This window comes from Gavialis gangeticus, unplaced genomic scaffold, assembly GCF_001723915.1.
Source record: "Gavialis gangeticus isolate Ggan-Ray unplaced genomic scaffold, GavGan_comp1, whole genome shotgun sequence".
Classification (NCBI taxonomy): Eukaryota; Metazoa; Chordata; order Crocodylia; family Gavialidae; genus Gavialis; species Gavialis gangeticus.
The window spans coordinates 8,867,370-8,891,171 of NW_017729004.1; the positions used below are offsets into that span (position 1 = coordinate 8,867,370).

A 23,802-nucleotide genomic window follows, 5' to 3' on the forward strand; every position below is an offset into this window, starting at 1 on the left:
ATACACAATACCTACTACTGACTGTCACACCATTTATCCTCCAGCAAGGCTTCATATTGTTAGTTCGTTAGTGTTTTTGCTGAGTGTAATCCAAAACATTTGTGGAACGGGAAATTATTAGTAATTACTGTCTTGTATTGTTTAGAAGCTGTAGTTCTCAGTTCAGGATCCAAATCCTACAAGGACAATTTGTGGCATGACGTTTTGCCTTCCGAAAGACACAATTTTAGCCTGAGGATCTTGTGCCCACTTTGCTTCCGAAAGGCATTACAGCAGTGTTAAAATAAGTCCAAATTCAGGATTTGAATGAATGTAGACATGTATGCATTCGTAGGACAGTATGAACAACACTGCTATAGTTCATGTGGTTTTGATGTGCTACCAATGAATCCTTTGCAATGAAAATCATGATAATAATGGCAAAGTAATCTATCTCTGTATTTTTCCAACTAAAATTATTTAATAGGATTGTTATATTAAAGCTGGGCAATTTGCCTGCGTTGTGCTGATGCTCCTACAGGAACTAAAGCCCAGAGGTTCCTGGTCAGTACACCTCACTCCCAACTCGCTGTCCCTCATCCCCAGGCCCAAACCCTGTCATTGGGGGGGGTGTGGGCAGCAGCTGCTTGCAGGCTAGCACTCTGACAACCTGCCAGGGAAAAACCACAGTTTCCTATGTTTTTCTCTTTTAAAGGAGAATCTATTTTCATCATTTGTTCACACCCCTTTCATATATTCTTGCAACCCAATTTTGGGCCGTGACCCGCAGGTTGAGAAACGCGGGGTTAGACAACCAATTCTGTTGGGTGGTTTGGATAGGGCTGCTCTTGCCTTGAGCAGGGGGCTGGACTAGATGAGGTCCTAAGGTCCAGCATGCGCTAGGCACATTGCACGTCAAGCAGAAACACTCGGTTGTGATCTCAGAGAGGTTTAGACACTGGGGGCTAACACTGGGGCAAGAATGTAGGTTGAGAGTCCCATTGAGCAAGGGGTAAACCAAAGGACAAGCTGGGACTTACTTGTTAGCTTCTCCCTTGCCAGAACAAGGCCTTTTAGAGCCACTTGCACTGGGCATCTTACCCAGCTATTCTGGCCAGGGATACTGGGAGAGAGAGTCAAATCTGTTCCCATTCCTGGCCTCCTTTTGCTGTGTTCCTTATAGAAGCCCCCCAATAATTTCTATGTCTCTCCCACAGGTATCACATGCTTCACTTGAATACTTTCATGCTGCATATTTATATTGTTACTATTTTTATTATTCAGTAGCATCCACAGGCTCTTCCTTAGATCTGGACCCGGTCATAAGAAGCACTGCAAACTTTCCATGCTCAGGACCCAACTACCCTGCCTCCTGTCTAGGCAAGAGCGCACACAGTCTCACGTGGCATGGAGAAGGCACCACTCCCAGGCATCATAAATCTATGATTAAGTCATGGCTAAAGAGCCCCTTGTACTCTGACCTGGAGGTTTAAATGGACAAGACAGCTAAGGCCAAAGAACAGGAATATTATTGTTCCCATTCCACTGGTAAGGAATTCAACGAGGCTATGTAAAATGAAATCATATTGTGTCGCATGGCAGGTTAAAAAAAAGAAAATCAAGAATCATCATCATTAAGTGTGTTAGCACAACTGATTTTGTTTATTTTTAAACCAATCCAAAATGCAATCATGCTGTATTTACAAAGACAATACATTGGATAATATACCAAATGTACACAAGAGAGAAAATGGTATTACATCTCTGTTTGATTTTCAGTTTTCTGTACTGTACATGTGTTAAACTGCCTGATATATATTCATATCCATCTCAATCATTTTTGACAACTGGATTAATACCGTTTCTTTAACAGGACCATGAAGCAAAAATAATATCCACTGAGTTGCTTGGGTGAACTGACTTTGTGCGATCTTGTACACCGATTCCCCCCAGACCTAATTTCTCACATAAAGGTAATACTTCCAGTTTAGGATAGGTTTTATCAGCACATATCTGCTTAGACTATATACTTTGGTTAGTATACAAGACCATCTACAGCTATGTATTTCTCAGGCCATATAAAGTAGCACAAAAAACAAAAACAGAAAATAGTCTTTTCACCTTTTTAAGTGTTCATTTTCTCTGCATTTCCAGTGTCATTTATTTTGTCTACCATTTATTACAGTCCTTTTGATGTATTTTCCTCTCTTATTTTCTTACAAAACAGTCTATTTATCTATCTGTATAAAATATATATATATATATATATTTATAACAAGAAATGACCCCCAAAATTTGTTTAAGCACACACATTTATTTTTGTGCCCATTTAGAATATATACTGCGTATATATACTCTACTTTGAATGCCATTGTCCCTGAATTTCCCAGCCTTACCTACTAAAACAAGGAATTTTATTTTCTGTTTTGTTTTAAGATGCACAGTTATATATGCAAGATTAACAAAAGCAGAGCAGCCACAGGAAGAGACAAATCCTTTTTTTACATGTCATCAGTTTGATCTTGTTCATTATCTTTACTTGATGGTTTGGTTTGTAGTGACTAATCCCCCAGAATCAGAGCATTTGAATTTCGTGTTGTATCTGCTAGTCCCAAAGAGAGTGCATAGGCATGTACAGGGAAAACTCAAGGCTGGAAGATGTAAATGTATCTGGTACTTGGAGATGCCATGTTGCTCAGGACCATATATGCTATGGTGTGTTGGGAATCTCACACAATTTGACAAGCTCAGGCTCATCCCAAATAATTTCTAACTGGTTGAAAGGCCTTTATTTCTACATCATTTTATTTGGGCCAGCAGCTGGGGAAATTCTTCACATGATCATCATGCGCATTATATCAATACTCTATTTTACAGCAATACTTTCTGCTTAGTAAAATCCCCATTTTAGTTATACATAGCTATGTTTCCAAGCAGTCTAATCTCACAGCACTAAGACTGGTCATATGAACACTGTTGCGGTATATCCAAATGATCCCCTTGAATAAGATGCCATAAGCTAGGGGGGTTACAACTTGAACCTGACCCTCTAGCTCACGCATAGGTGCCTAATGATTTTAGCTCCCTCACACTTGAGAGCCCCAGGTAAAAATGCCTTGAAAGATTGGGAAAGAAAAAAAAGTAGAAAACTGTAGTGAATTAAAAACCACTGTAAAGTACTCCTTGTTTGTTTACAAAGAGTCCATAATACTGATACATTTTTTTTTCCAGAAATCAATACATTTCTATCTATAATTCTTCTTTATTTTGGCTTCATCTCCACCCGGGAGTTAACCTCATCGCCATCCAGGTCATACTCTTCTACTTGGCCACTGGTCCACACCTTCACACGGTCAGTCAGTTCACTGGTTCGGGGAGCCAGGATGAAGTCATAGATAAGGGCAGCACTCACTCCTCCAATGATTGGCCCGACCCAGAAGATCTGAAATGTAACATCAGGCACCTCTGTCAATGCTGCTTAATCAATCAGTCATTCATTCTAGACCTATTCTTGAAAACACCCTGTATTTGCCATATGCTGACATATTCAATTTGATCAAGAATGCCTCCCTAGGTTCTTGTTCAGTCTGGGAGGTGGGGACTCTTTAGTACTAATCCTCACATTGATACTGCCTTGCTGTGCATTTTTTGGGGAGGGTCACTTTGGCCAACTAACGTCATGAGCGTTGAAAACACAAATTAAAGCAACTGCATAGAAAACATGATGCGTGTATCTAATTAAATGTGGTCTGATTGTCAATGAGGTCATGGGAGATGCATGTGCTCACTGTCTGTAAAAGCCATGCCATATTTATGTTGGGATAACATTTACAAAGGTACCAGAGACATAAACATCGTATCCCACTGATGATAGGCTTTTGGCTGTTTCAAAAATTTTACCCATGATGCTTGTTAGGGATTAGAGGTGAAATCTGGAGGATCCTACGACTTCGGTATATATAAAAATGATGCACTCGTTCCCAGGTGGGTGAGTTAGAGAAACAGGGCTGTGCGTGTAGGTTGTCTTTCAAGTCAATGGAGAAAGAGAGGCTATCCACAAACTCCCACAAAATCCCTTAGGAGGGGCCCACAGAAAATGTTGAGCACAGTGGTGGTCAGAAACCCCTGACTGAATAAAAGCTGTACAGAGTGCCTTGGGCCAGTTGGGAGCCAAGACCTGGCATCCTCTGTGATAGCACTGCCGGCCCCCCACTTTGGATTATAGTGCATCTATTTTCTTTTCCAAAGCATTTATTTGTGCAATCAACTTTTACTAGCACAAATGTTCCTGGAAAGTGAGCTTCGAAGTCATTTGCAGTAGCACTGGAAGAAATCAAATGGTAAGTTCTCATGCAAATGCATTTATCTCAACATGTATCTAGCGAAGGAACAGCACCCTCATCATGTTAGTTCAAGTGAATGATTTTATTGAAAGTGCTTTGGACATTAACAATTCTGATGGGGTTCACTGGTGCCCCTAACTAGAGCAGGGCACCTAGGAGAGCTGCCCTGGGCACCAGTTTGAGGAGGGGGTGAGGAAAAGAGAGGCTCCAACTGCTGCCACACAATTGCACTAGCCGTGCAGCAGCAACCAAAAGTCACCATTGCCCCAGTGTGGAGCAACTGCCATGGGCTCCAAGCCCCAGTGTTACACCGGTAGTATTTGCCATTCTAAGTCATAGCAAAGATCTCTGAAATATATAGTATTTTCAAAATCCTAATGCCAGAAAGCATTTAAGCAGTTGCTTAGCAGTCAAACTTATTATAGTCCTACTGACTTCAAAGTAACTTCATGTACTTGAAGTTATTCATGTGTTTATGTGCTGTCATGAGCCTAAATCTCAGTATTTACTGTGCTCATAAGCGACAACTCAGAAATACAACTTGAAGACCACATTATCAGCTCGGTGCTATGGATAATATCTGTTTTAAAATGCATGTTTCCTATACCACTATTTTATATCATCTCTCCTCCATGGGCTGGGATGAACTTGAATAATAATCATGACGATGATTTAAGGATGGTGTCCATAACATAAATTTCAGTGTGCAATAAAACCTGTTTAACTTACCCAGTGATTAGTGAAGTTATTGGCAATCAAAGCTGAACCAAAAGATCTTGCTGGGTTAATGCCACAACCAGTGTAATCAATCTATAAGACACACACACAAAAAAAGAATTGCTGTTAAGGAAGATATCCAGAATACAAGGTGTCCCACAAATGCAAAACTCAATAGTGAAATAGAATGAAAGGTGTATTTTGTGATTCACGGCTGGTCCATAAGTGACAAAATGCAATTCGGGTTGGAATTTTCTAACAAGTCTTGGATGGAATGGAATAAAAAAGAAAACTGAATCCGTCCATTGAAAGCAGAGGAGAACTGTCCATAATGAAGCACAAGTGAAATGCTGTCCCCACTGATATCAATGGGAACTTTGCCACTAACTTCAATAGAGCTATGGTTTCACCTCCAATTCCTGCGAATCTGTATAGCTCTACAGATTTAACTGGACTGATGCTGATATGAACCTCATGATGATACCGTCTGGCTCTTTGGTTTATGGTAGTTTCTCTTACTGACATAATTTAATATGTGTAAATTTTTTCAAAATCATCTATGACAACTTACAAAGTCCATAAAGGCATCAGGCCAGATCCTATCCCAGGAACTATGTGCCTGAATAGCAAGAGGTAAATGAATCTTCCTCTTTCTCGCTAAGTTGTGTATTTCAGGTTTGCAGCTAAGATGAAAGTGCTTGATGAAGGAAGACACTTTGCTTTTCAAGGACCACAGCAGGGTGGAACAGGACTGAATTTAGACACTCAGCACAACACAGGCGCCTATTCAGTAGAACAGAATTTTTCCATTATCTGGATCCCAAGTGTTTAACATCTAAAGTATATTAAAAAAGGACAGGCCACATGAGAGATGATGCTAGACCAGGGTGAGGATTAGGAGACTTTCATAGAAGGAAGGCACAGTGTGGCTTGGCTTCAGGAAAGCTAGTTCCTTGTTTTAGCTAATTTGCTATAACTTAGTCTTTCTCCAAAATGTTGATATGGATGAGTGAGTGTCAGCCATGGGCTGACAAACCAGGGGAAAGGGGCTGTCCTTGGAGGAAGAGGCTGAAGAAAAAGAAAAAGGAAACTCAATATACGGAATCTGAGACAATACTGTAGGGGAAATCAGAGTTAATGTGTTTGTGTTAAAAGAAAATAATTTGGGTATAAAAAGAAGTAGAAATGGTCTATGGCTGGTGGCTTTCATCTCTGAAGATCCTGGGTTCAGTCTTCAAAGAAGTCTAACAGGATGGCTACTGCATTTGGAAAAAGAAATAGGCTTTGGACCTCCCTCCTTAAACCTTTATAATGTTATAATTATGTCTCAACGCACTGTCTTAAACAACCATGCCGCCCATGCTTCCTAAGAGTGCAGTATCCTCGTAAGTGTGTGTGTTTCACAGATAATATGTTCAGTCTTCAACTAGCAGAGCTGATGAACCTATAACACTCATGTGAAACAATGATAATGGATATTCAAGGGGACGAGGGGGCAGTTGCTATGAGCCAAGTATTTCTATAAGTAGGTGGGAATTGATGGCATTGTAATCATGATCAGAACGAACCAGTCATTCCTGGAAACATTCTCCCAAGTCCAATGATATAGGACATCAATGAGTATCTATTATACAATGACATTTAAAACTTACAGCAAGAAGATGCCCTAAGGCAACAGAGAGCCCGATGGCCAGAGGTGCTGATCCTGTGACATCGTTCCTTCTCCGGTCTGTAGTAGCCAGGACACACAACACCAGCTGCAGTGTGGCGATGATCTCAATACCCAACCCCTGTCCTATATTGATTCCATTTGCAAGCTGTACAGAAACAAGAGGAAACCAGAGTTAAAAGTCCTTATAGTCGTTAGATCACTAACTATAAATGCCAGGCCTGTCAGGCAACATCTTCCCTCCCATTACTTGTATTTGACCGAACACTAGTAAAACTGAGCTCTTTTAAGAAACATTTGGACGCCTATCTTGCTGGGATCCTTTGACCCTAGCTAACTTCCTGCCCCTGGGGCAGGGGGCTGGACTCAATGATCTTCTGAGGTCCCTTCCAGCTCTAATGTCTATGAAATCTATGAAAACCCCAAAGTTGAAGTATTCACACTCATCAAGTGTGAATGGCACCTTTAGCAGATAATAATATAAACCTACAAATACAAGCAGCCATGTTGACACTATAGCTCATAGTAATACATGCAATGGCAATTTTCTGCAGTGAGAATGTAATTGGTGTGCATATGAGAGGCAGTGGGCGCAACTACACAAGATGCTAAATGTGCAGTAAATTAATTCTACTGTGCATTAGTGCATCACGGCAAAAGCTGTGCTATTGCGCTAATGCTCAGTAGAATTAGTCTACTGTACGTTAGCACCACTTAAAAGGCAAGTGTTGGCACTACTGCACAGTAGCACTGGTTACTGCTCACTTAGTTAGTACCTGTTATACAGGTACTAAACTTAATGTGCCATAGCCACAACACATTAATACACATGTAGATGTGCCCAGAGGAAACACAACATTTGCCATCTAGAGGTTTATCCAGTAAAGCCGGCATCCACATGGCAAAAAGAACATCCATGTGACAAAAATATAAGCACTCAGTGGCAACACTTAGAGGGATGCACGGAAGATGCATGTGTGCTCCCAAGAGTGCTGGTGCACCCCTGACCAGCTGCGTTCCCTGCTTAGGTGATGGGTGGAGGGGCAGGTAGGAGTGCCGGTGTCCCGCTGTGAGCACCAGCTGCCAAGTGGGAGCACCACATGTAACACCATGGCCACTTCCAGGAGCACCACAACCACTTCCCAGTCAGCAAGACTGGCCCTGGTCACTGACTGGTCGCTGTGGGGGGCACATGCCCCCCCAACTAAGGTGGCACCATTCGTCCATGTAAGCACTTGCTGCTTTCTGAAGTAAAACAAGTTCTGCCACTGAACCAACACACATGGCTCTAAACATACAAGTCTCACTTGCACTGGTATATAGGACCATCTCATTAAAAGCAATGGATCTGCACCCACCCAAAATCAGTAGGAATTATATCAAGCCATCCATTTTAAGGACATTGCTAAGGAATTCAAAATTGATATTCTGCCCTTTGTTTTAGAAGCCTCTTGGGAAACTAGTGCTCAAGAAACCAGCAGCGCCCCGAAAAATAATGCAAAATGTGGCTTAGGACAAAAGAACAAATGACAGCAAGTTACAAAGGGAGTAAGGACTTGTCAGTTCATTGGAAGTAAATGGAAACTAAACAGCGGTAGCCTAGATCTCTTTCACCGAGGGGTGAACTACCACCGCTAGCAAGTTAGACAGACTCTCAGCTGGGATGGTTTAGGCACAATTTTGTCTCGAGCAGGGGCCTAGACTACATAACCTCATAAGCTGCCTCCCAGCCTATGAACCTATGAATGTACTTTCCTGCCACTGTCATGTCAAAATATCGTAAATTGTGCTTTTGTCTCTCTTGCCCTTTACCCATGTGGACATGCAAGAGGAATCAGACTAGATGTCCTTGCGGACCCCTTTTGGAAAACTGGTTTCCTGCAAATTCACAGGACTCGACTCCATGATTCAAGCAGCCTCCTCCAGTACAGTGTTTCTGTGTTGCTATGTCCCTAACAAGAATAAACATGCTCTACATAGATTAAACCCAATGCCAATGTAATCAGTAGGTTATCTCACCTGCCACAGCGTCTGCACTAAGTGTGCAGGGCTGCATATGAGAATAACATATTTAAACAATATTGTGACTTGCTTAGAAGAAGAAAAATACAAGCAATCATGCTGCTCATGAGATTTCCCGCCTAATTTCCTGCAGACAAACATCTGTATAACTTCAGATAAGTAACCCAACTTTTGGACTTTCATCCAAACCCGCTGACTTTCATCCTTTACTAGTTGCTTTCCTGTTTTTGCCTCTTTTATTAAGTCTTTTTTTTATATGACTGCCTGTCTAGAAAAGCACTAAGACAAATAAGCAGTATTGTATCCTTACCCAGCATAAATCACCATAGCTCCATTAATGTCAGTGAAACTACAGCATTTTCCAGCAGCTCAGGATCCAATTCATTATAATCTATATATATATACAGGTCACTCATGAAAGTGCTAGATCAGTAGTTCTGGGGTTAAAAACCATCTGCTTATCCACAATCACTAACCAACATCAAATGTAATCATATGGGGGGCAAGGGTTGCAGTGTAGATATCCATCCTGTGAAAAGTGGATTGAAACAATCAAGCACCATGAATAGTAGTAACATCTGGTAAGTACCAGCCTGAACTGAATATGTATTAGTGGTTTGGAGGTTAAATCTCCATAGCCTGGGTATCCATAATAAACCCTTGCACCACACACACCAGTCTGCTATAGCTATAGTTTCTTCCCCAGATATTCCAAAAAGGAGTATGAACTCTTCTCCTTCAAATCCACCTCTTAAAAATAAAGATCTTGGGGGTCTTTAAGAGACTGGACAAGCATCTGGTTGCGGTTGTCTGATCCCAGCACTTTTTCCTGCCCAGGGCAGGGGATTGGACTCGATGATCTACTGAGGTCCCTTCCGATCCTCACGACTATGAAACCATGAATTCATCACTTTATGCACTGCAAAAACAATGGAGCTTGCAAGTCAAATACAGCAAGATCTAACAAACCTTTAAATCAACCAAGCAAGACTTGGGCAGAAATTACGTGCCTAAGTCACAAAGAGCAGCCCTAATTGAATCTGTTCAGCAATGGTAGAGGTCAGCAGCCAAGTTGACCCCTGGGCAACAAGCTTTCTTTTAAACACTAGGCCATAGAGTTAAGCTGCCACTTGCTTACTCTCTTTCTGGACCTTTGCATCTTCAACTCTCAGCTCTCCAGGGACACCTTCAACAAGACAGGAGGGTGCCCAAATAACCTAGCCTACAACCACGTGGTAAGGGCAGGTTCTGGGAAAGTAGTTGATGTGGGTTTGAATCTTGTCATGGCCTAGACCCCAGGACTCTTTCATGCCTAGGTTAATGCTATTGCTACTTGACAAAAAGCAGGTATTACTGTCACTACCATTCAAATATCATTCATCAGTAACTAGCCTGTGCTCCACCTCATACTAAACTCACAGCTGTTGTCAGCTAAGGCATCTGGTTAAGGCCAACATCTTCCCTCTGAGTCATCTGGATCCCAACCTGCCCAAACACTTCCCTTGTTGTCTGGAGTCAGACATTTCACACTGAACAGGAGCAGGAACTCAGATGCACCCTATGTCTAGTGTTGCTATTAGTTAGCTGTAGATAAGAGACCTGGCCATGTGGATCAGCCTTCGGAAGCCACATATGTGAAGCCAAGGTACCTAATCCTGCCAATTAAGATTGCCTCTTACCTTTTAGGCATTGTAACAGCTAAGTGGAAACACCTTACAGGTTGATTCAGATCTGGCCCTTAGATTTCAACGATATCCATTGAAATCACTAGGTGTTTGGTAGCTAAATACCTAGACCTCCGACTCTTTGGCTACCCCACCTATATATTTTCTTTCCCAGGCAGAATGTCCTAAACTTAGGAGCCAGTTGGACATACGTCCAAGTGACATGCAGGCACTCAAGTAAGGACATTAGTGGGCAAACCCACTGTTAACACAATACCACTGATAATCCATGGGGGATTTAGCTGGTTTCCGAATTCTACTTTCACATCAAAGTTTGAACATTTTGGCCCCAGTGGTTGAAACCATTAATAGCTGAACAACCACCAAACTTTCCTGTCACTTCAAAGGAACTCAGCTGTTTTAAAAAAATATTGAGTAAAAAACAATCCTGATTCTTATCTTAGAGAGATGGGAATTGGGTTTTTTCCTTCCCCTCCCATTGCCTGATAAAAGATATCCCATGATCAAAATGAGACCAAGGTCATTCCCTATGTTAATCAGCACTTGTTGGTGGGCTCTGGGGCATCAAAGAAAACCTGGAAATGTCATAGGAAACCTCTTGCTTTCCCTCTAGCCCGGTTTTGTCAGATGTAATTATATACGGTTTGACAAGGACATAAATTTCTACTGAACTAGCAAGGAGTCTGGGCCTTGTTCCAAAACACTACAAGCCAGGGGCAAACATTGGAAGGCCTGTCCTGTCTTTATATTTGCTTGGCCTGATATAAGTAAATGTGGTGCTATAGGGATCTCTTTACCTATTTATCTATATTTGTCTGTCTGTCGGTAGAAACCATAGTGTCACTACAATAGTATAAAGCTGACTTTAAGCAATCCAATGCTCTAGACTAAGGGTTCCCAAACTTTTTCTTATACCCAGTTCCAGACTTGCCAGCTGCTCATGCACCCCTACCAGCATATATTTTAGATTTTCACCCCTTAAATCCCAATTTCATTATAATGAAAATTAAATCTGCCATTACACAATTTTTCATGTGTACCCCCCAGAAATGTCTTGTGTATCCCCATGGGTTCATATGCCACAGTTTGGGAGCTCCTGCCCTAGACACATAACAACAGCCCTCAACCTTCTGCTAAAATGAAGCCAGATATATCCTTCCAGTATTCACTTCAGGCCAAATTTACCACCCTCCTCTGAGCGGTCCTCTGCTAAGGTGTTTTTGGGCTCCCCAATGAACACCTCATTAAGATGCATGAGGTCTTGGATCTACTTTTTTCATGCTCTCAGCTCTCTTGGGCAGACACAGCTATACTGGTTAGTCTCAGAGCATGCTTTTTATGGTTTTCTTTGCAACCCTAAAGGTAAATCCCTGGCTTTATTTTGAAATTGAGTCTTAAGTATTTGTCTAACCATCTGCCTCCAGAAGCTGGGGGTCTAGGCATGGCATAAGACTGTCTTGTGCCTTCTTCTGAACCCAGTAGCATCCAATAATATAGCCTGGAACAAAACCCACTATAACAACTATGTCATGAGAAATAGCATTGACAATACCCATAAAAACTGGAGATCACCATGTTGAATTTTCCATTAGCCCCTCAAGCCTGGCAAACCATCTGTCAGCATCAACAATATAACGAACCAAATGAGTCTGGTGCTAGAGCAATTAAGACATCAGGGATATGAGCTTGACCTTTGCACCAAACCTGTGCCAAAGACTGCTCCTAGTTGACCCAGGTGCCTTGTCATTCAGCCTGGGGGGGTGAAAGGAGATTGGATATATCAATCACTCCCTTGCGTGCTTCTAGGTACAGAAAGGGGTGCCTTAGCTGTGCTACCTTTATAAGCTGTGAAGCTCTGGGGAACTTTGATGATGATGGTGGCCAACAGGTATGCCCTCATACCTGTTAGAACAGGCCTCCAGGGACCATAAACATGTCTCCAGATGCTTCAGATACATCTAGGGAAGGGGTAGCACCCCACATTTCTCCATCCCTTCAGAGAAATCCCGTATTGCCTCCTCAACGTGGATTTAAAGTCATTTGTTGCCATTCAGGTGGCACAAACTCACCCTTGCAGCAACCAGGAAAATGCTCATTTTGATAACGGCAGCTTCCTAACACCAGAAAGACATAATGAAAGCTATGGCTCTCCCGTGAGAGCCCCTTGATTGCATTATGGTGGGTTAGAGAGAGGGACAGTTTTGTTCAGGTGCCTACACCTTGGGAAATCTTGATCTGTAGGAGCATCCCAGTTGCTTATTTACCCACTGCCTGTGTCAAATGCCCTGCAACCCATTGCTGGAACATGATTTAGCAGTGCCAAGGCACAGCACACCTCTCCCTTTCCAGCATTATCTGACTCATTTATTGCAGCATGGGAAACGGTGACCCCTTATGTAAATCATTCTTAACTTCAGCAGCAGGGATGTGGGATAGTCCCGTCTTAGTCTGATGCTGACTTGCCTTAGCTAAACTCCAGAAATGACTGTTTGTTTTTGCAGGTCTATTTGAACGGTCACTTTAGATGGCATCACTCACAGCTCATCCCACAAAGCCCCTATCAAAGCCTGGGAAGGAGCTCCAGCACGCATGTGACGCAGTTTAACAAGGATCATTAAGTGCTTTGCAACCTGCAACACAGACACTTTGGTCTATCAGCAGTCTCCCCAGCTTGTCACAGAGAAAGCAGCATTCCCTGCCTAGGCACTGCTGGGAAATGAATGGCAACCACAATTGCTAGTCTCCCTATCTAAGAGATGCAGTGCCTCACTCTGATTTATCTGTGAATGGAGCTATTAATGCTTCCTTTTTGCAGTCCCTCTTGCCTGGCATATTCAGCTGACCCATTTCCATAACTGTAAGCAGGAATGTGGGCAATTCGTGGTATGTTTTCTTTCCTTCTGTTTTCTCAGTGCAAGATTTTCATTAATTGCCTGACTTCAAAACAGAACCAGAAGACAGGATATTAAACTGGCCCAAGGTAAACCCTGCTGTACTTTTCCATTATTTTTCCAGTGGCTTCATACTTTTCCCATTAGGAATAAAAGTCTATCAGGTCAAAACATGGTTCCAGTTATTTGGGCAAAGCCATTTGTTACGCAAAGCGGTTTCATCATGTGAAACTCTACATCCTTTCATCTGTCATCCAGCATCCTCTTAGACCTGTATGATCTTTTCTAGGGTTCACTTCACTTTGATACAATCAGGGTTACTTTTGGAAAATACATGTCTCATACTAGCAACAGGGAAACATCAGTCTTCTCTGTATCTTGAACACATTTCACTAAGAGCTATGCTGGCACATTTTCATCTAGCATGGAAAGTAATTTTTTAATCAACAGTAGCCTCCATGTTACCATTAACATTAAAACATCCCAGCAATTGCAGCTAAGTTTTCCCCTAAACAGTACAGGAGTTTTCCCAATTGCATCATGTATTCAGTCAAATCCTACTGTCACCAGTCTTATAAAGAGCCATTTTTCCAGCCATGTTGCTAATTATTGAAATTGCTATTCCTCCATCCAGCAGCAGCTATCCTATATTTTTACATGTATGCAATCATTGAGCTGGTTTGCATGGGATAAGGCTGTGGAGTTAAAAACATCTTCTATAGTGCTATCCCCCACTGAAACTCTTCCCTCCCCAAAACTTTTCTTGTACTATGTTTCTAGGTCAAAGCATTGCCTATCCCTGCATGTGTGCACAGAGCCACTAGACCTTTTGGGTAATAGTGCAACACAGATCACACCTAATAAAAATGCTTTTGTACTGCAGTGAACTCATTTTCAATATTTTAATTTCAAGAAACCTGCGATAACTAACACTGGGCCTATCCACTGTGAGAGCATCCAGTCAACCTCCCAGCCTGTCCAGGCCTGTTTCTAAAATTCATTTCTTACTATTTATTTCATGCAGTCTAGTTTGAGATACTTTAAGTGATCTGGCTTCACCCCACACCCTCTGGGAGAAATCTATCTGACAGATTTCCTAATACTGAGCTTGAACTCCCCCCTCCTTCATGTTATCTTATTTTTCCTATGGATAACTCTGCACCACCCTAAGTGATCCCTTTCTTCTCTCCTAACCTGCAAAAGTCAATGGGCCATTATCATAACTGGTAGCTATTGTTTAGCTAAACGGTACAGCATATGTACATATAAAACAAAAATCAATCTTTCCAGCCAGACTCTCCTATAATTATTTCTGCTGCTCAGCTTCAAAGTCCCTCTACTATTTTGTCCATTCGGATGCAGAATAACTCTCCTCAGCCTGCCTCATTAGAGTAGCACTAACTCAGATAATTATACTCAGCCTACCAAAACTCACCATGCACTTCCAGTTGCATATGGGTGGTACACTGCCTTTACATCATGTTTCTATCCACCAGGGAACTGTGGTTGTAATTTATTTCAGAAATGATGGCAATTCCATGAAAAGAAAAATAATCCTTGTGGTCCAGACATTCATTATTTAAAGGCATTTGAGAAACTCTGGGAGGAAGGCACTGCTCCCATGACCAAAGATGAGTATGTGCTTAAGTGCTCTGGGACATGAGGGTCTGGAGGGAAAAGTCCCATTCAGCAGTGATGTTATAGGTTCACAAGTGCAGTCATGTGAATAGTTGCAGCGAAGTCAGCAAGATGGAAGATGGTCCAGCAGGAGCGATGAGAAATTATTTCAATTCTCTGCTCTGCCATAGATGCCTTGTCTGACTTTGGACAAGTCACAAAGCCTCTCTATCCCTCTGCAAAATGGTGGATCTGCTGCACCGAGATGGGCAGGAGGATAAGCACAGATTATGTTAAAGATTGAGAAGTATTCAGATGCTATAGTGAAATGAGCCATACAACTATTAGAGAGACATCCTTGTAATATATTATTTGCATGTGCTTTCTCGAATCAAGACCTAGGATATATCATAAGTTTGGAAGGGTTTCTTGGATCAAGAGTTTTCTTGGATCAAGACCTAGATATATCATAAGGTTGGAGGAAATCTCTTAGGACATCAAGACCAGCCCATGGCTATCATTGGCAACCAACCCCTTTCATGAATTAATAAAGCTACACCAAAATTAGGGGGTATTTTTGCTCCCACTTCTTTGACTGAAAGGCTCTTTTGGAGCCTCACTGCTCAGCTGGTTAGAAAGCTCCAAATTTCCATCCTACATTTCTTCCTAGCCAGTTTATATCTATTTGTTCTTATGCCAATGTTGTCCTTCAGTTTAAATAGTTTCTTTTATATTTCATGGGTGTCAGTTATAGCCATGTTGGTCTAAGGACATGGGCAGACAAGGTTCTTTGGGTAAATCTGATTTCTTTTATTAGACCAACAATGTTGGTCTAATAAAAGATATCAGTTTTACCCAAAGAACCTTGTCTGCCTTTTATATTACATGGTGTTTAAGAGCCGTCATTAGTTGATATGTAAATTGAGGCAGAGAGGTTTAAGGCAGTTGCTATCCAAAATCATACAACAGGGGCCTTCTGTACAGTCCTATGGAGTTAGGGGATGTCCTCGGAAAACATCCATGGGCTTCAGATCAGACTCAGTGACAGAATTGATAGTAAGGGCAGAGCTCCCCATACTCTGCTAGACCCTTTCTCCTACTAGATACAGTAGATGCCAGCACAGCCAATTATCCAGCATCTCTGGACACCCTTCAACAAAAAGACCTGACCACATCCTCCCACCTCTGTCCATAGTCTACTGAAAAGCTAAACGTTGCTTTTGTGTGAGACAAGCCCTGCGTGCTATAAAGAGAAGAATGATAGCTTCATTTATATTAAACCAAAGTGTGTAAAGCTAATGTGTGAGCCCAGTGACAGACAGTAAATGTCAATCTCTCTTCAACTCTTTCATTAAACGTCGCCAGCTGGAGACAGCCCATTTGTTGAAGAGTCACATTGATACTTCACCTTTTTATATGTCTGTGGGAAAGTTTTCTTGAGAAACAATTTTTGATCTTGCTGGCGGGAAATAAAGTAGAGTTTTTGTGGGGGCTGTTGTTTCTTTACCAGCTTAAAATCAAGGAAACAGCTCCTCTTTAGAAGCACTTTCAGAACATTTGTTTATACTGATGTGCTATTTATTATCTCCTTTATTAGTAACTAAGACAGCAGTTGACTTTCAAGGGGAATGGAAGGTCTAACTGCTTTTTGTGTCTACAAAAAACTCTCCTTATACGCAGACACTGGAATAGTTGTCTGACTTTGCCCAGCCAACATGGTTGGCTGTCAACAGCATTAAAATAACATCCATTTTATATTTCTAAATTAAAACTCCAACAAAACTTCTACAAGCCTTTTCTAGAATTAATGGGATAGTCAAAGACTGCCTGAATTCAAGGTGGCTTATACTTTTAAACTGCTTTTTTCCTGGTACCATAAAACCAATGTTTCCATAGATCTAAATGACTTGTAAGCTGCCTTTTTTACCGTAGAGTTAAATGGGGGCATCAATATTCAGATTAGGCCTCTGGAAAAAGAGAGCGATGTCTACTATATCATTTCTCTTCCCTGTTCATCATAAAAGAAACTACAAAAGAAGAGGATCTAAGGGTCATATCCTGTCTTCCTTAGCATCTAAGTGGTTTCTTTCTGGTCTAGACTAGTCTGCCTGGTTCTCATATGGGTTGCATTACCATAAGTAGCTGAGCATCTTCCACAAGTGCATTCAGGAATGTCACTCATATCTGCCATGTGAGTCTGCTGTGGGTAGCACTAGTTTACATAAGGGCCAGGCATTGGCCCTTTATCCAAATGCATCTCCATAGTTCTCAGTGACTTTATTAGGAATTGTGTGAACATAAGTATCAGCAGACATTTGAGCCCTTCCAAGAGGGCTTAAGACCTTCATTTCCCTGAACATGTTGACTGCAAGAGAGAGACCATGGACTGGCCAGGCATGGAGGATGCAATACCCACTGGTTCTTAGAAGAAGACACCCCATGCCGGGTTGAAACACATGAGTGGGAGAGACAATCCCACAGGTTACACTCCTGCCACTAGGATTTTCACTCTGGGATCTTTAGCAATAACTAAAAGAATCCACTTGTTCTACTGATGGATCTATTTCTTTCAGAAGAGGCAAATTGGAGGTTAAGTTAGCGCTGTATGCTCTTAAGAGCCGTCCATACTCCTCCAGATACAAGGTTGGGGAAGAGCTAAAGCTCGATGAATTTGGAGGGAACCAAAGTTGATAGCATAAATTATGGACCTACAGTAATTAGGCTCATGGGGTTCCCGTCACACTTATGTGTCACTATAAAGGTTTGCATGGTCATGTGTTCTGTTGCTTCAATCAGCATTAACTCTCTCACTCGCTCTCCCTCTGAAATATATGAGGAACAGCTAATGACTTCAGTGAAGGAGTTGTGCTTCTAGCCAGGAGGGGATAAGGACCTGGGAAAGACTGGCTGGTCCATGGGTGTGTTTGTTTTCATGATGAAAATCAAGCCTGAGTAGCTTTTCATAGTCATGCTGCCTTCCCCAAGTGCTGCATTACAAACTACCATCCCTGTAGCAAAGAAAACCCTTAAAGATCAGATATCTCTTTCCCCCAGGCATCTATAACTTTTCCTCCAGGATGGACAGCAGGCCCTGTATATTTGATCTAACTGGATATTATGAGGTCCTAACCTCAGACATCTTTGATCTCAGTGGAGTCGCATCTGCTTAATGTGATCGGCTCTGGATTCAGTCCTGAATGCCAATTATTCATTTCTTTTACATTAAGACTTGATTTTGTAAACACACAGTGCTGTATTCTGCTCCCTTTCGTGCTTGTATTAATCCAGAGTACATCTCTTAACTCCTGATGCTGCTGTTGTCATTATTGTCCAATATTTATGAGCTATCTTAGTGAGCTTAAACAACACAAGTTAGTTGTGACAGATTTCTTTTTATAGAACTTTTTTCACGAGAGATCTGCATCTTACCTTTTCTAAGATTCATCGATCCTTTAAATACTTTCCCTTCCTGAGAATGAAGGCAGCAGCTATTCTGCATTCAGAAACACCTAGACCTTTTTTTTAAGGATGGAAATGAAGAAAAACTTCTCTGAGTGAATCTAATGGGACTCTGGTAGCACGGCCTCTCCTTCCATCTTCTACCCAAATGACCAGAATATCTGTTGGAAAATATGGGCACACCTCTATTGCTTCAAACAAAGTTTTTACACATTAAAACAGATGCAGGTCTTCTTAGCTCACATTCCCCACTGTTTCCCTACCTTCATGCTGTCATCTTTCCCCTCTCTGTATAAAGACCCCCTATATACCCCTAGGATGTAGTTCCAGATTTGGATCCTGATTAAGGATAAGCACTTCTAACCATTGTGAATCTAAATTCAGACATGAAAACCAGAGTTGTTTCATCCCCACAACCAAGGACTCTATGTATAACTAAAAGTTGCCAACTTACAGATCTTGGAAAGCAGCATTCAATGTTTGTTCACAAAGAAGGAAGGGTGGTGGCAAGCACAAGTTTCCCCACACTTGCTAGCTAATGTCTCTCAGCACAGGAGCTGGCCAAACAACAGATAACTATTTCTTTCGCAAAGTTTAATCAAAAAAACAGAAGTTCTAGTTTTTCACTGGGAAAAAAAGAACAATCCCTCAATAGTGTTCACACTGGCTGTACTCCCCTCTACACAATGAGGGCCAGGCATTTAACAAGTGTGTCCATTTAAGCGGACAGCCCGAGTCTTTTTGTAATCTTACTGCTGCTCTCCTGCCTCAACACCTCCAGTCAAGCCATGGCAATGCAGACACTGGACATATATCTAGCAGGGATCTCATCTAGAAAACTATTCGAACACTTTATTGGTAAAATAGCCCTTTTCTCCTTGCAAGAGGTAAGCATGTTTCACAAAATACATTTATTAACTTCACCCACCGCAAGAAGCCGGGATATTGCTGAGATGCAAGGTAGCATCCATTCCACGTTCAGAAACCCCTGGCAATTTGTTTAGGAAAGAAAGTAGAGGTAAACTTCCCTGACTGAATCTCTAATGAAACTGCAAATAGGTAACGTGTCCAGAATAAACAGCCCTGCTCTTCCAAATTTGAATAGATGGCATTCAGTAACCACAGGACCTTAGTTATGTGTCTCATCCAGACTGCCAAGTTCACCTCACTATCTAAACAAGTTGCTAACATCGAAGCACCATTGCAATTTCCAAACAGGTCATTTTCCTGCCTGCCGTCTCTTATTGAAGTCACCACATCGCCTCTGCCTAATGGTGTTGTTTGCCCCTATTCTCGCATGAGATTCTGCTAAAAGATGGAAATCTATAAAATAAGAATAATGCTGCACTGCACTTCATCCCCAAGTATCCCAAAGGTCTCTACAAAAAGTACAAAAAGCACAAACTAGCCACTACTGAATTTAACTTATCTCTGGGGAGCAATGCAGAAGCTACAGCATGTATTTAATAATGCAGAGCATCACTAAGCAGCAGGCTAGGGCAGAAGGATAACCCTGCACCTAACTGAAACCAGGAGACATGTGACTATATAGCTTATAATCATCTATGCTGAAATTTGAACAAGGCACAAGAACTAAACTTAGCCTTGCAAAAAGCAGCATCGAATCTTTAATGACTATTATGAGGTCAAGATCTCGGTTTTATTTCTCATCCATCAAGTGACACTCACAAAACCACAATGCTCCATAAGACTAGGCTGACTCAGAGGAAAAAGTGTCACCTCCTCAATCACCACCAAGATTTCCTGAACCACCCGGTTTTCTTTGGAAGGCCTTACCATCCAACCAGACGTTGTTTAGTTTAAGATTGGATGGGATCATAAACTGAAGGCGTGGGCATAATGAAAGAGGGTAATCGCAAAGGGAAAAATTGAATCACTATGGCAAAGCTTCTTGGTCATATTCCCAGACACTAAACCACTTCTTATAAGGAAGCATTAGCATTTCTGCTGCTTTCTGTACCTGGTGATACCCAGCATCCCTGGGGGATCCTCTGAAGAACAGGAAGAATTCCTTACTTCGTGTCAGCCTGGAAATATCAGCAATGTCAATGGCCATTCCCTACCGAAGGGCTAAGCATACCAAGACTCAGCTTTGCTGAAGCTCAGCAAAGATGAAAGGAGAAGTAGAGGCAACATTTTATATTCCTGATGCATGTCACGTCTAAAACTTAGTGACAGAGGTTAAAAACCCTCCTCCATAGGTGCACACTTCTCTTCCCCCTACCCCTAGCCACCAGGGCTAGGGACAGAGGTTACACATTAACCAGCTTACATGATTGGAAACTGGTTTAAACCTGCAACAGAACAGAAGTTCAGTGCACTGAAACCAGTTTCAAAATGGCCCAAACTGGTTGCAGATTCACCTGGTTGGATGTTGTATCAGACTGAACTGATTTAGGTCAAACTGGTTTATCAAATTTCTGTCCCAGGCCCAGCTGAAATCCTGCTGTGCAGGGAGGATTGGCAAGGAGTCCCTAACCACCATAGGCAACAGACCTTTCCAATCCCCCTTTTCCAAAGAAATGGAGTATGCTAAGGGCTCACAAAATAGTTGAGAGGCAAAGATGAAGGCTAAGAGCAATCTGCAGGCTGCATCAGTGGCCACACAGTAGCTCTGTGGCTATTCAGCCACCAGTAGGGAAAGGACTCAGTCTTTCCTCCCTGGTTTACCACATGTGGGTGGATTTGTTCTGTAGTATCAAAGGGATGGGGAGGGAGGGTGCCAAACATTGATCCTGCTCAAGGCAGCAAAATGCCCTTCTCCCTGTCATTCTACAGGGAGCTGAAATGCTCTCTGAGCCTAACCAGCGAATGCAAAACCTACTTTGCCTCTAAGCTTGTACCAGTGCTAATCAGGCTGTGGCTCACACCAGGGGTGTGGCACAGAGACTGCCCATGAGAAAGTCCAAAGCATGCTCAAGGACCAGCAAGCAGCCAAGGGACCCCTTTATTTGCACAGCCTCCTGCCTTAAGAGTGGGACCCCAAATATGCCCAAACAGGCTGGCCGCAATTCTGTCTTGGCTTTGCTAGAAAACCCACTTCCTTTATGCAACTGATTGTTATCGGTCCATTGAGTAGCCTTTTAAAACAGGATTCATTGTATTTATTATTCTTGGTTTTGTTCCTGTATTTAGGCTAATGCTGTCTAGCTTTTTTTTGTCTATTTTCCTTGCCTGAAATTCTGCTCCACTTAAGCCTTTCTTTTTATTCTTGACTTTATAGCAGATTTCTCACTCCATTTCCACTCCTGAAGAACTTCTAGACCCAGAAAGGAGCCTGCCAGCTCTCTTGTGACGGCAACTGGATAAGTACGCAAAGCCACATAAAAGGCATGCGAAAAGATGCAATCATAAGGCAGCTCATAACATTTTTTCCTAATCTTATATTAGCCCTGCGATGAAACTGAACTAAGCAAACTTACTCAACATATGTTTCTAGTCTGATAAAAGTCTTGAGATAACCACTGTCCAACAGCAAATAGCTTTTGCTGGACCACTTGCCTCTAGGCTGCCTTTCATCAGCCTAAGCGCTTTCCTGACCCTTTTTGTAGGCAGAACAGTGTAACTAAATCTTGCTTTACATATCCGGACCTCATCCATCTGTCTTAATATAGTATAGGCAGCTAGTTGTGGATGAACTCTGCTTTTATAGTTTTGCCATGAAGAAACATAGATTGCAAGATTCATAGATTGTCAGGGGCTGCAAGATCATCGGGTCCAGCCAATATGTGTGGTGCAAGACTCTGTGATTATCAAGAAAAGCAAGAGCTCCTCCGAATTGCAAACCATACTTTTCCTGCCTTGATACCATGTTCAAAACTGACAGTTTTAGAAATATGTCCACCCAAGTTCTTTCTCACATTAGCACCGAATGCCTGATTCAAAGCTTCTGGTAGTCAATAGACTATTTCCATTGACTCCAGTTGGGTTTGAATCAAACCGTTCCCTGTTGGCATGATGCCCATATTCTACATTTTAAAGGACCAGCAAATCTATCCCTTCCCCCCTTTTCCCTCCATCTTTCTTACTCTTGGTGTCATCAAATGTACTTTGATGGTTTGCTCTCTGCGGTTTATTGTGGGAAGTCAGCACCCTGGTGCAGGCAAGACAAGTCTGAAGCCAAATGTACATAGAAGGCTGTGTGAGCGTATGCAAATTGGACTGACCTTTTCTTGCCTCGTAACACTGTGAAATACTTCCCTAATAAACTACTGAGGAGTTACGGAAGAAAGCACAGTGCGAAGAGCTGTGGCATCAGCTACGGGGCACGGCTTTTCCTTCCAAACACTGCAGACCTCCTTAAATCTCATCTCTTTCTTTAAGATGAATGTGCCTTCACTTCCCCCCGCCAGCACAAGTTACTGAAGCAGCCGGCAGGAACAGGAGTCCCGTCTGTTCCCTGGTGCACTCCAGCACGTTACAAAGGCAAATCTATATTGCTGCCGCTTATCCGAGCGATCCAGCGCGCTGCTGGCTGGAGCCGTGATCTTTCCCTGTGCCCTAACCTGAAAACCTGCCGGACATGGCAGCTGCTCTGCTGTTTTCTCCAGCGCTGAACTCAGCCACTCTGGCCTTTCCAGTGGGAAGTGAATAAACTTGTTTTCCTCTCTTTTTCTCCTGCAGGGAAAACAACAGCTGCTGCCCTCCCCATCTCCAGGGAGATCCCCCCACAGCTCCGCTAGCCAGAACATTTCAAACTGAACAGAAAACCATTTCTTTTGAATATCTGACGGTGACAATCACCGATACCCGGCCTCAGGACACCGCTTGATACAGCTACATTATAGTTTCATAGTTTATAGGGTCAGAAGGGACCTGAGCAGATCATCTAGTCCGACCCCCTGCCATGGCAGGAAAGAGTAGTGGGGTCAAACGACCCCAGCAAGGTGTTCATCTAACCACCTCTTAAAGACCCCCAGGGTAGGAGCCTGCACCACCTCTCTTGGAAGTTGGTTCCAGACCCTAGCCGCCCTGACCGTGAAGTGGCGCCTCCTGATGTCTAGCCTAAACCTACCCTCTGCCAGCTTGTGACCGTTATTCCTGGTCACTCCTGGCTGTGCTCGGGGGAACAGAGACTCCCCCAGTGCCTGCTGATCCCCCCTAACCAGTTTATAACAGGCCACTAGATTCCCCCTCAGCCTTCTCTTGTGGAGGCTGAACAGGTTCAGGTCCTGCAGTTTCTCCTCATAGGGCCTGTCCTGCAGTCCCCTGATCATGCAGGTGGCCTCCTCTGGACCCTCTCCACATTGTCCACATCCCTCTTGAAGTGCGGTGCCCAGAACTGGACGCAGTACTCCAGCTGCGGCCTGACCAGTGCCGCATAGAGGGGGAGGATCACCTCCTTGGACCTGCTCGAGATGCATCTGTGGATGCACGACAAGGTGCAGTTGGCCTTCCTA

At 42.6% G+C, this 23,802-nt stretch overlaps 1 protein-coding gene across 1 annotated transcript in view; it reads right to left on the reverse strand.

Annotated features, from left to right (window-relative positions):
* Positions 1 to 1,618: 1,618 nt before the first annotated feature.
* Positions 1,619 to 23,802, reverse strand: part of AQP1 (aquaporin 1 (Colton blood group)) — a 30,393-nt gene continuing 8,209 nt past the window's right edge. Inside the window, exons 2-4 of the mRNA XM_019508077.1 lie at positions 6,692 to 6,856; positions 5,052 to 5,132; positions 1,619 to 3,421 (exon numbers count right to left, since the gene is read on the reverse strand). Of these exons, the coding sequence (XP_019363622.1) occupies positions 3,242 to 3,421; positions 5,052 to 5,132; positions 6,692 to 6,856 (426 nt within the window). The 3' untranslated portion in view covers positions 1,619 to 3,241. The remainder of the gene's footprint in view (positions 3,422 to 5,051; positions 5,133 to 6,691; positions 6,857 to 23,802) is intronic.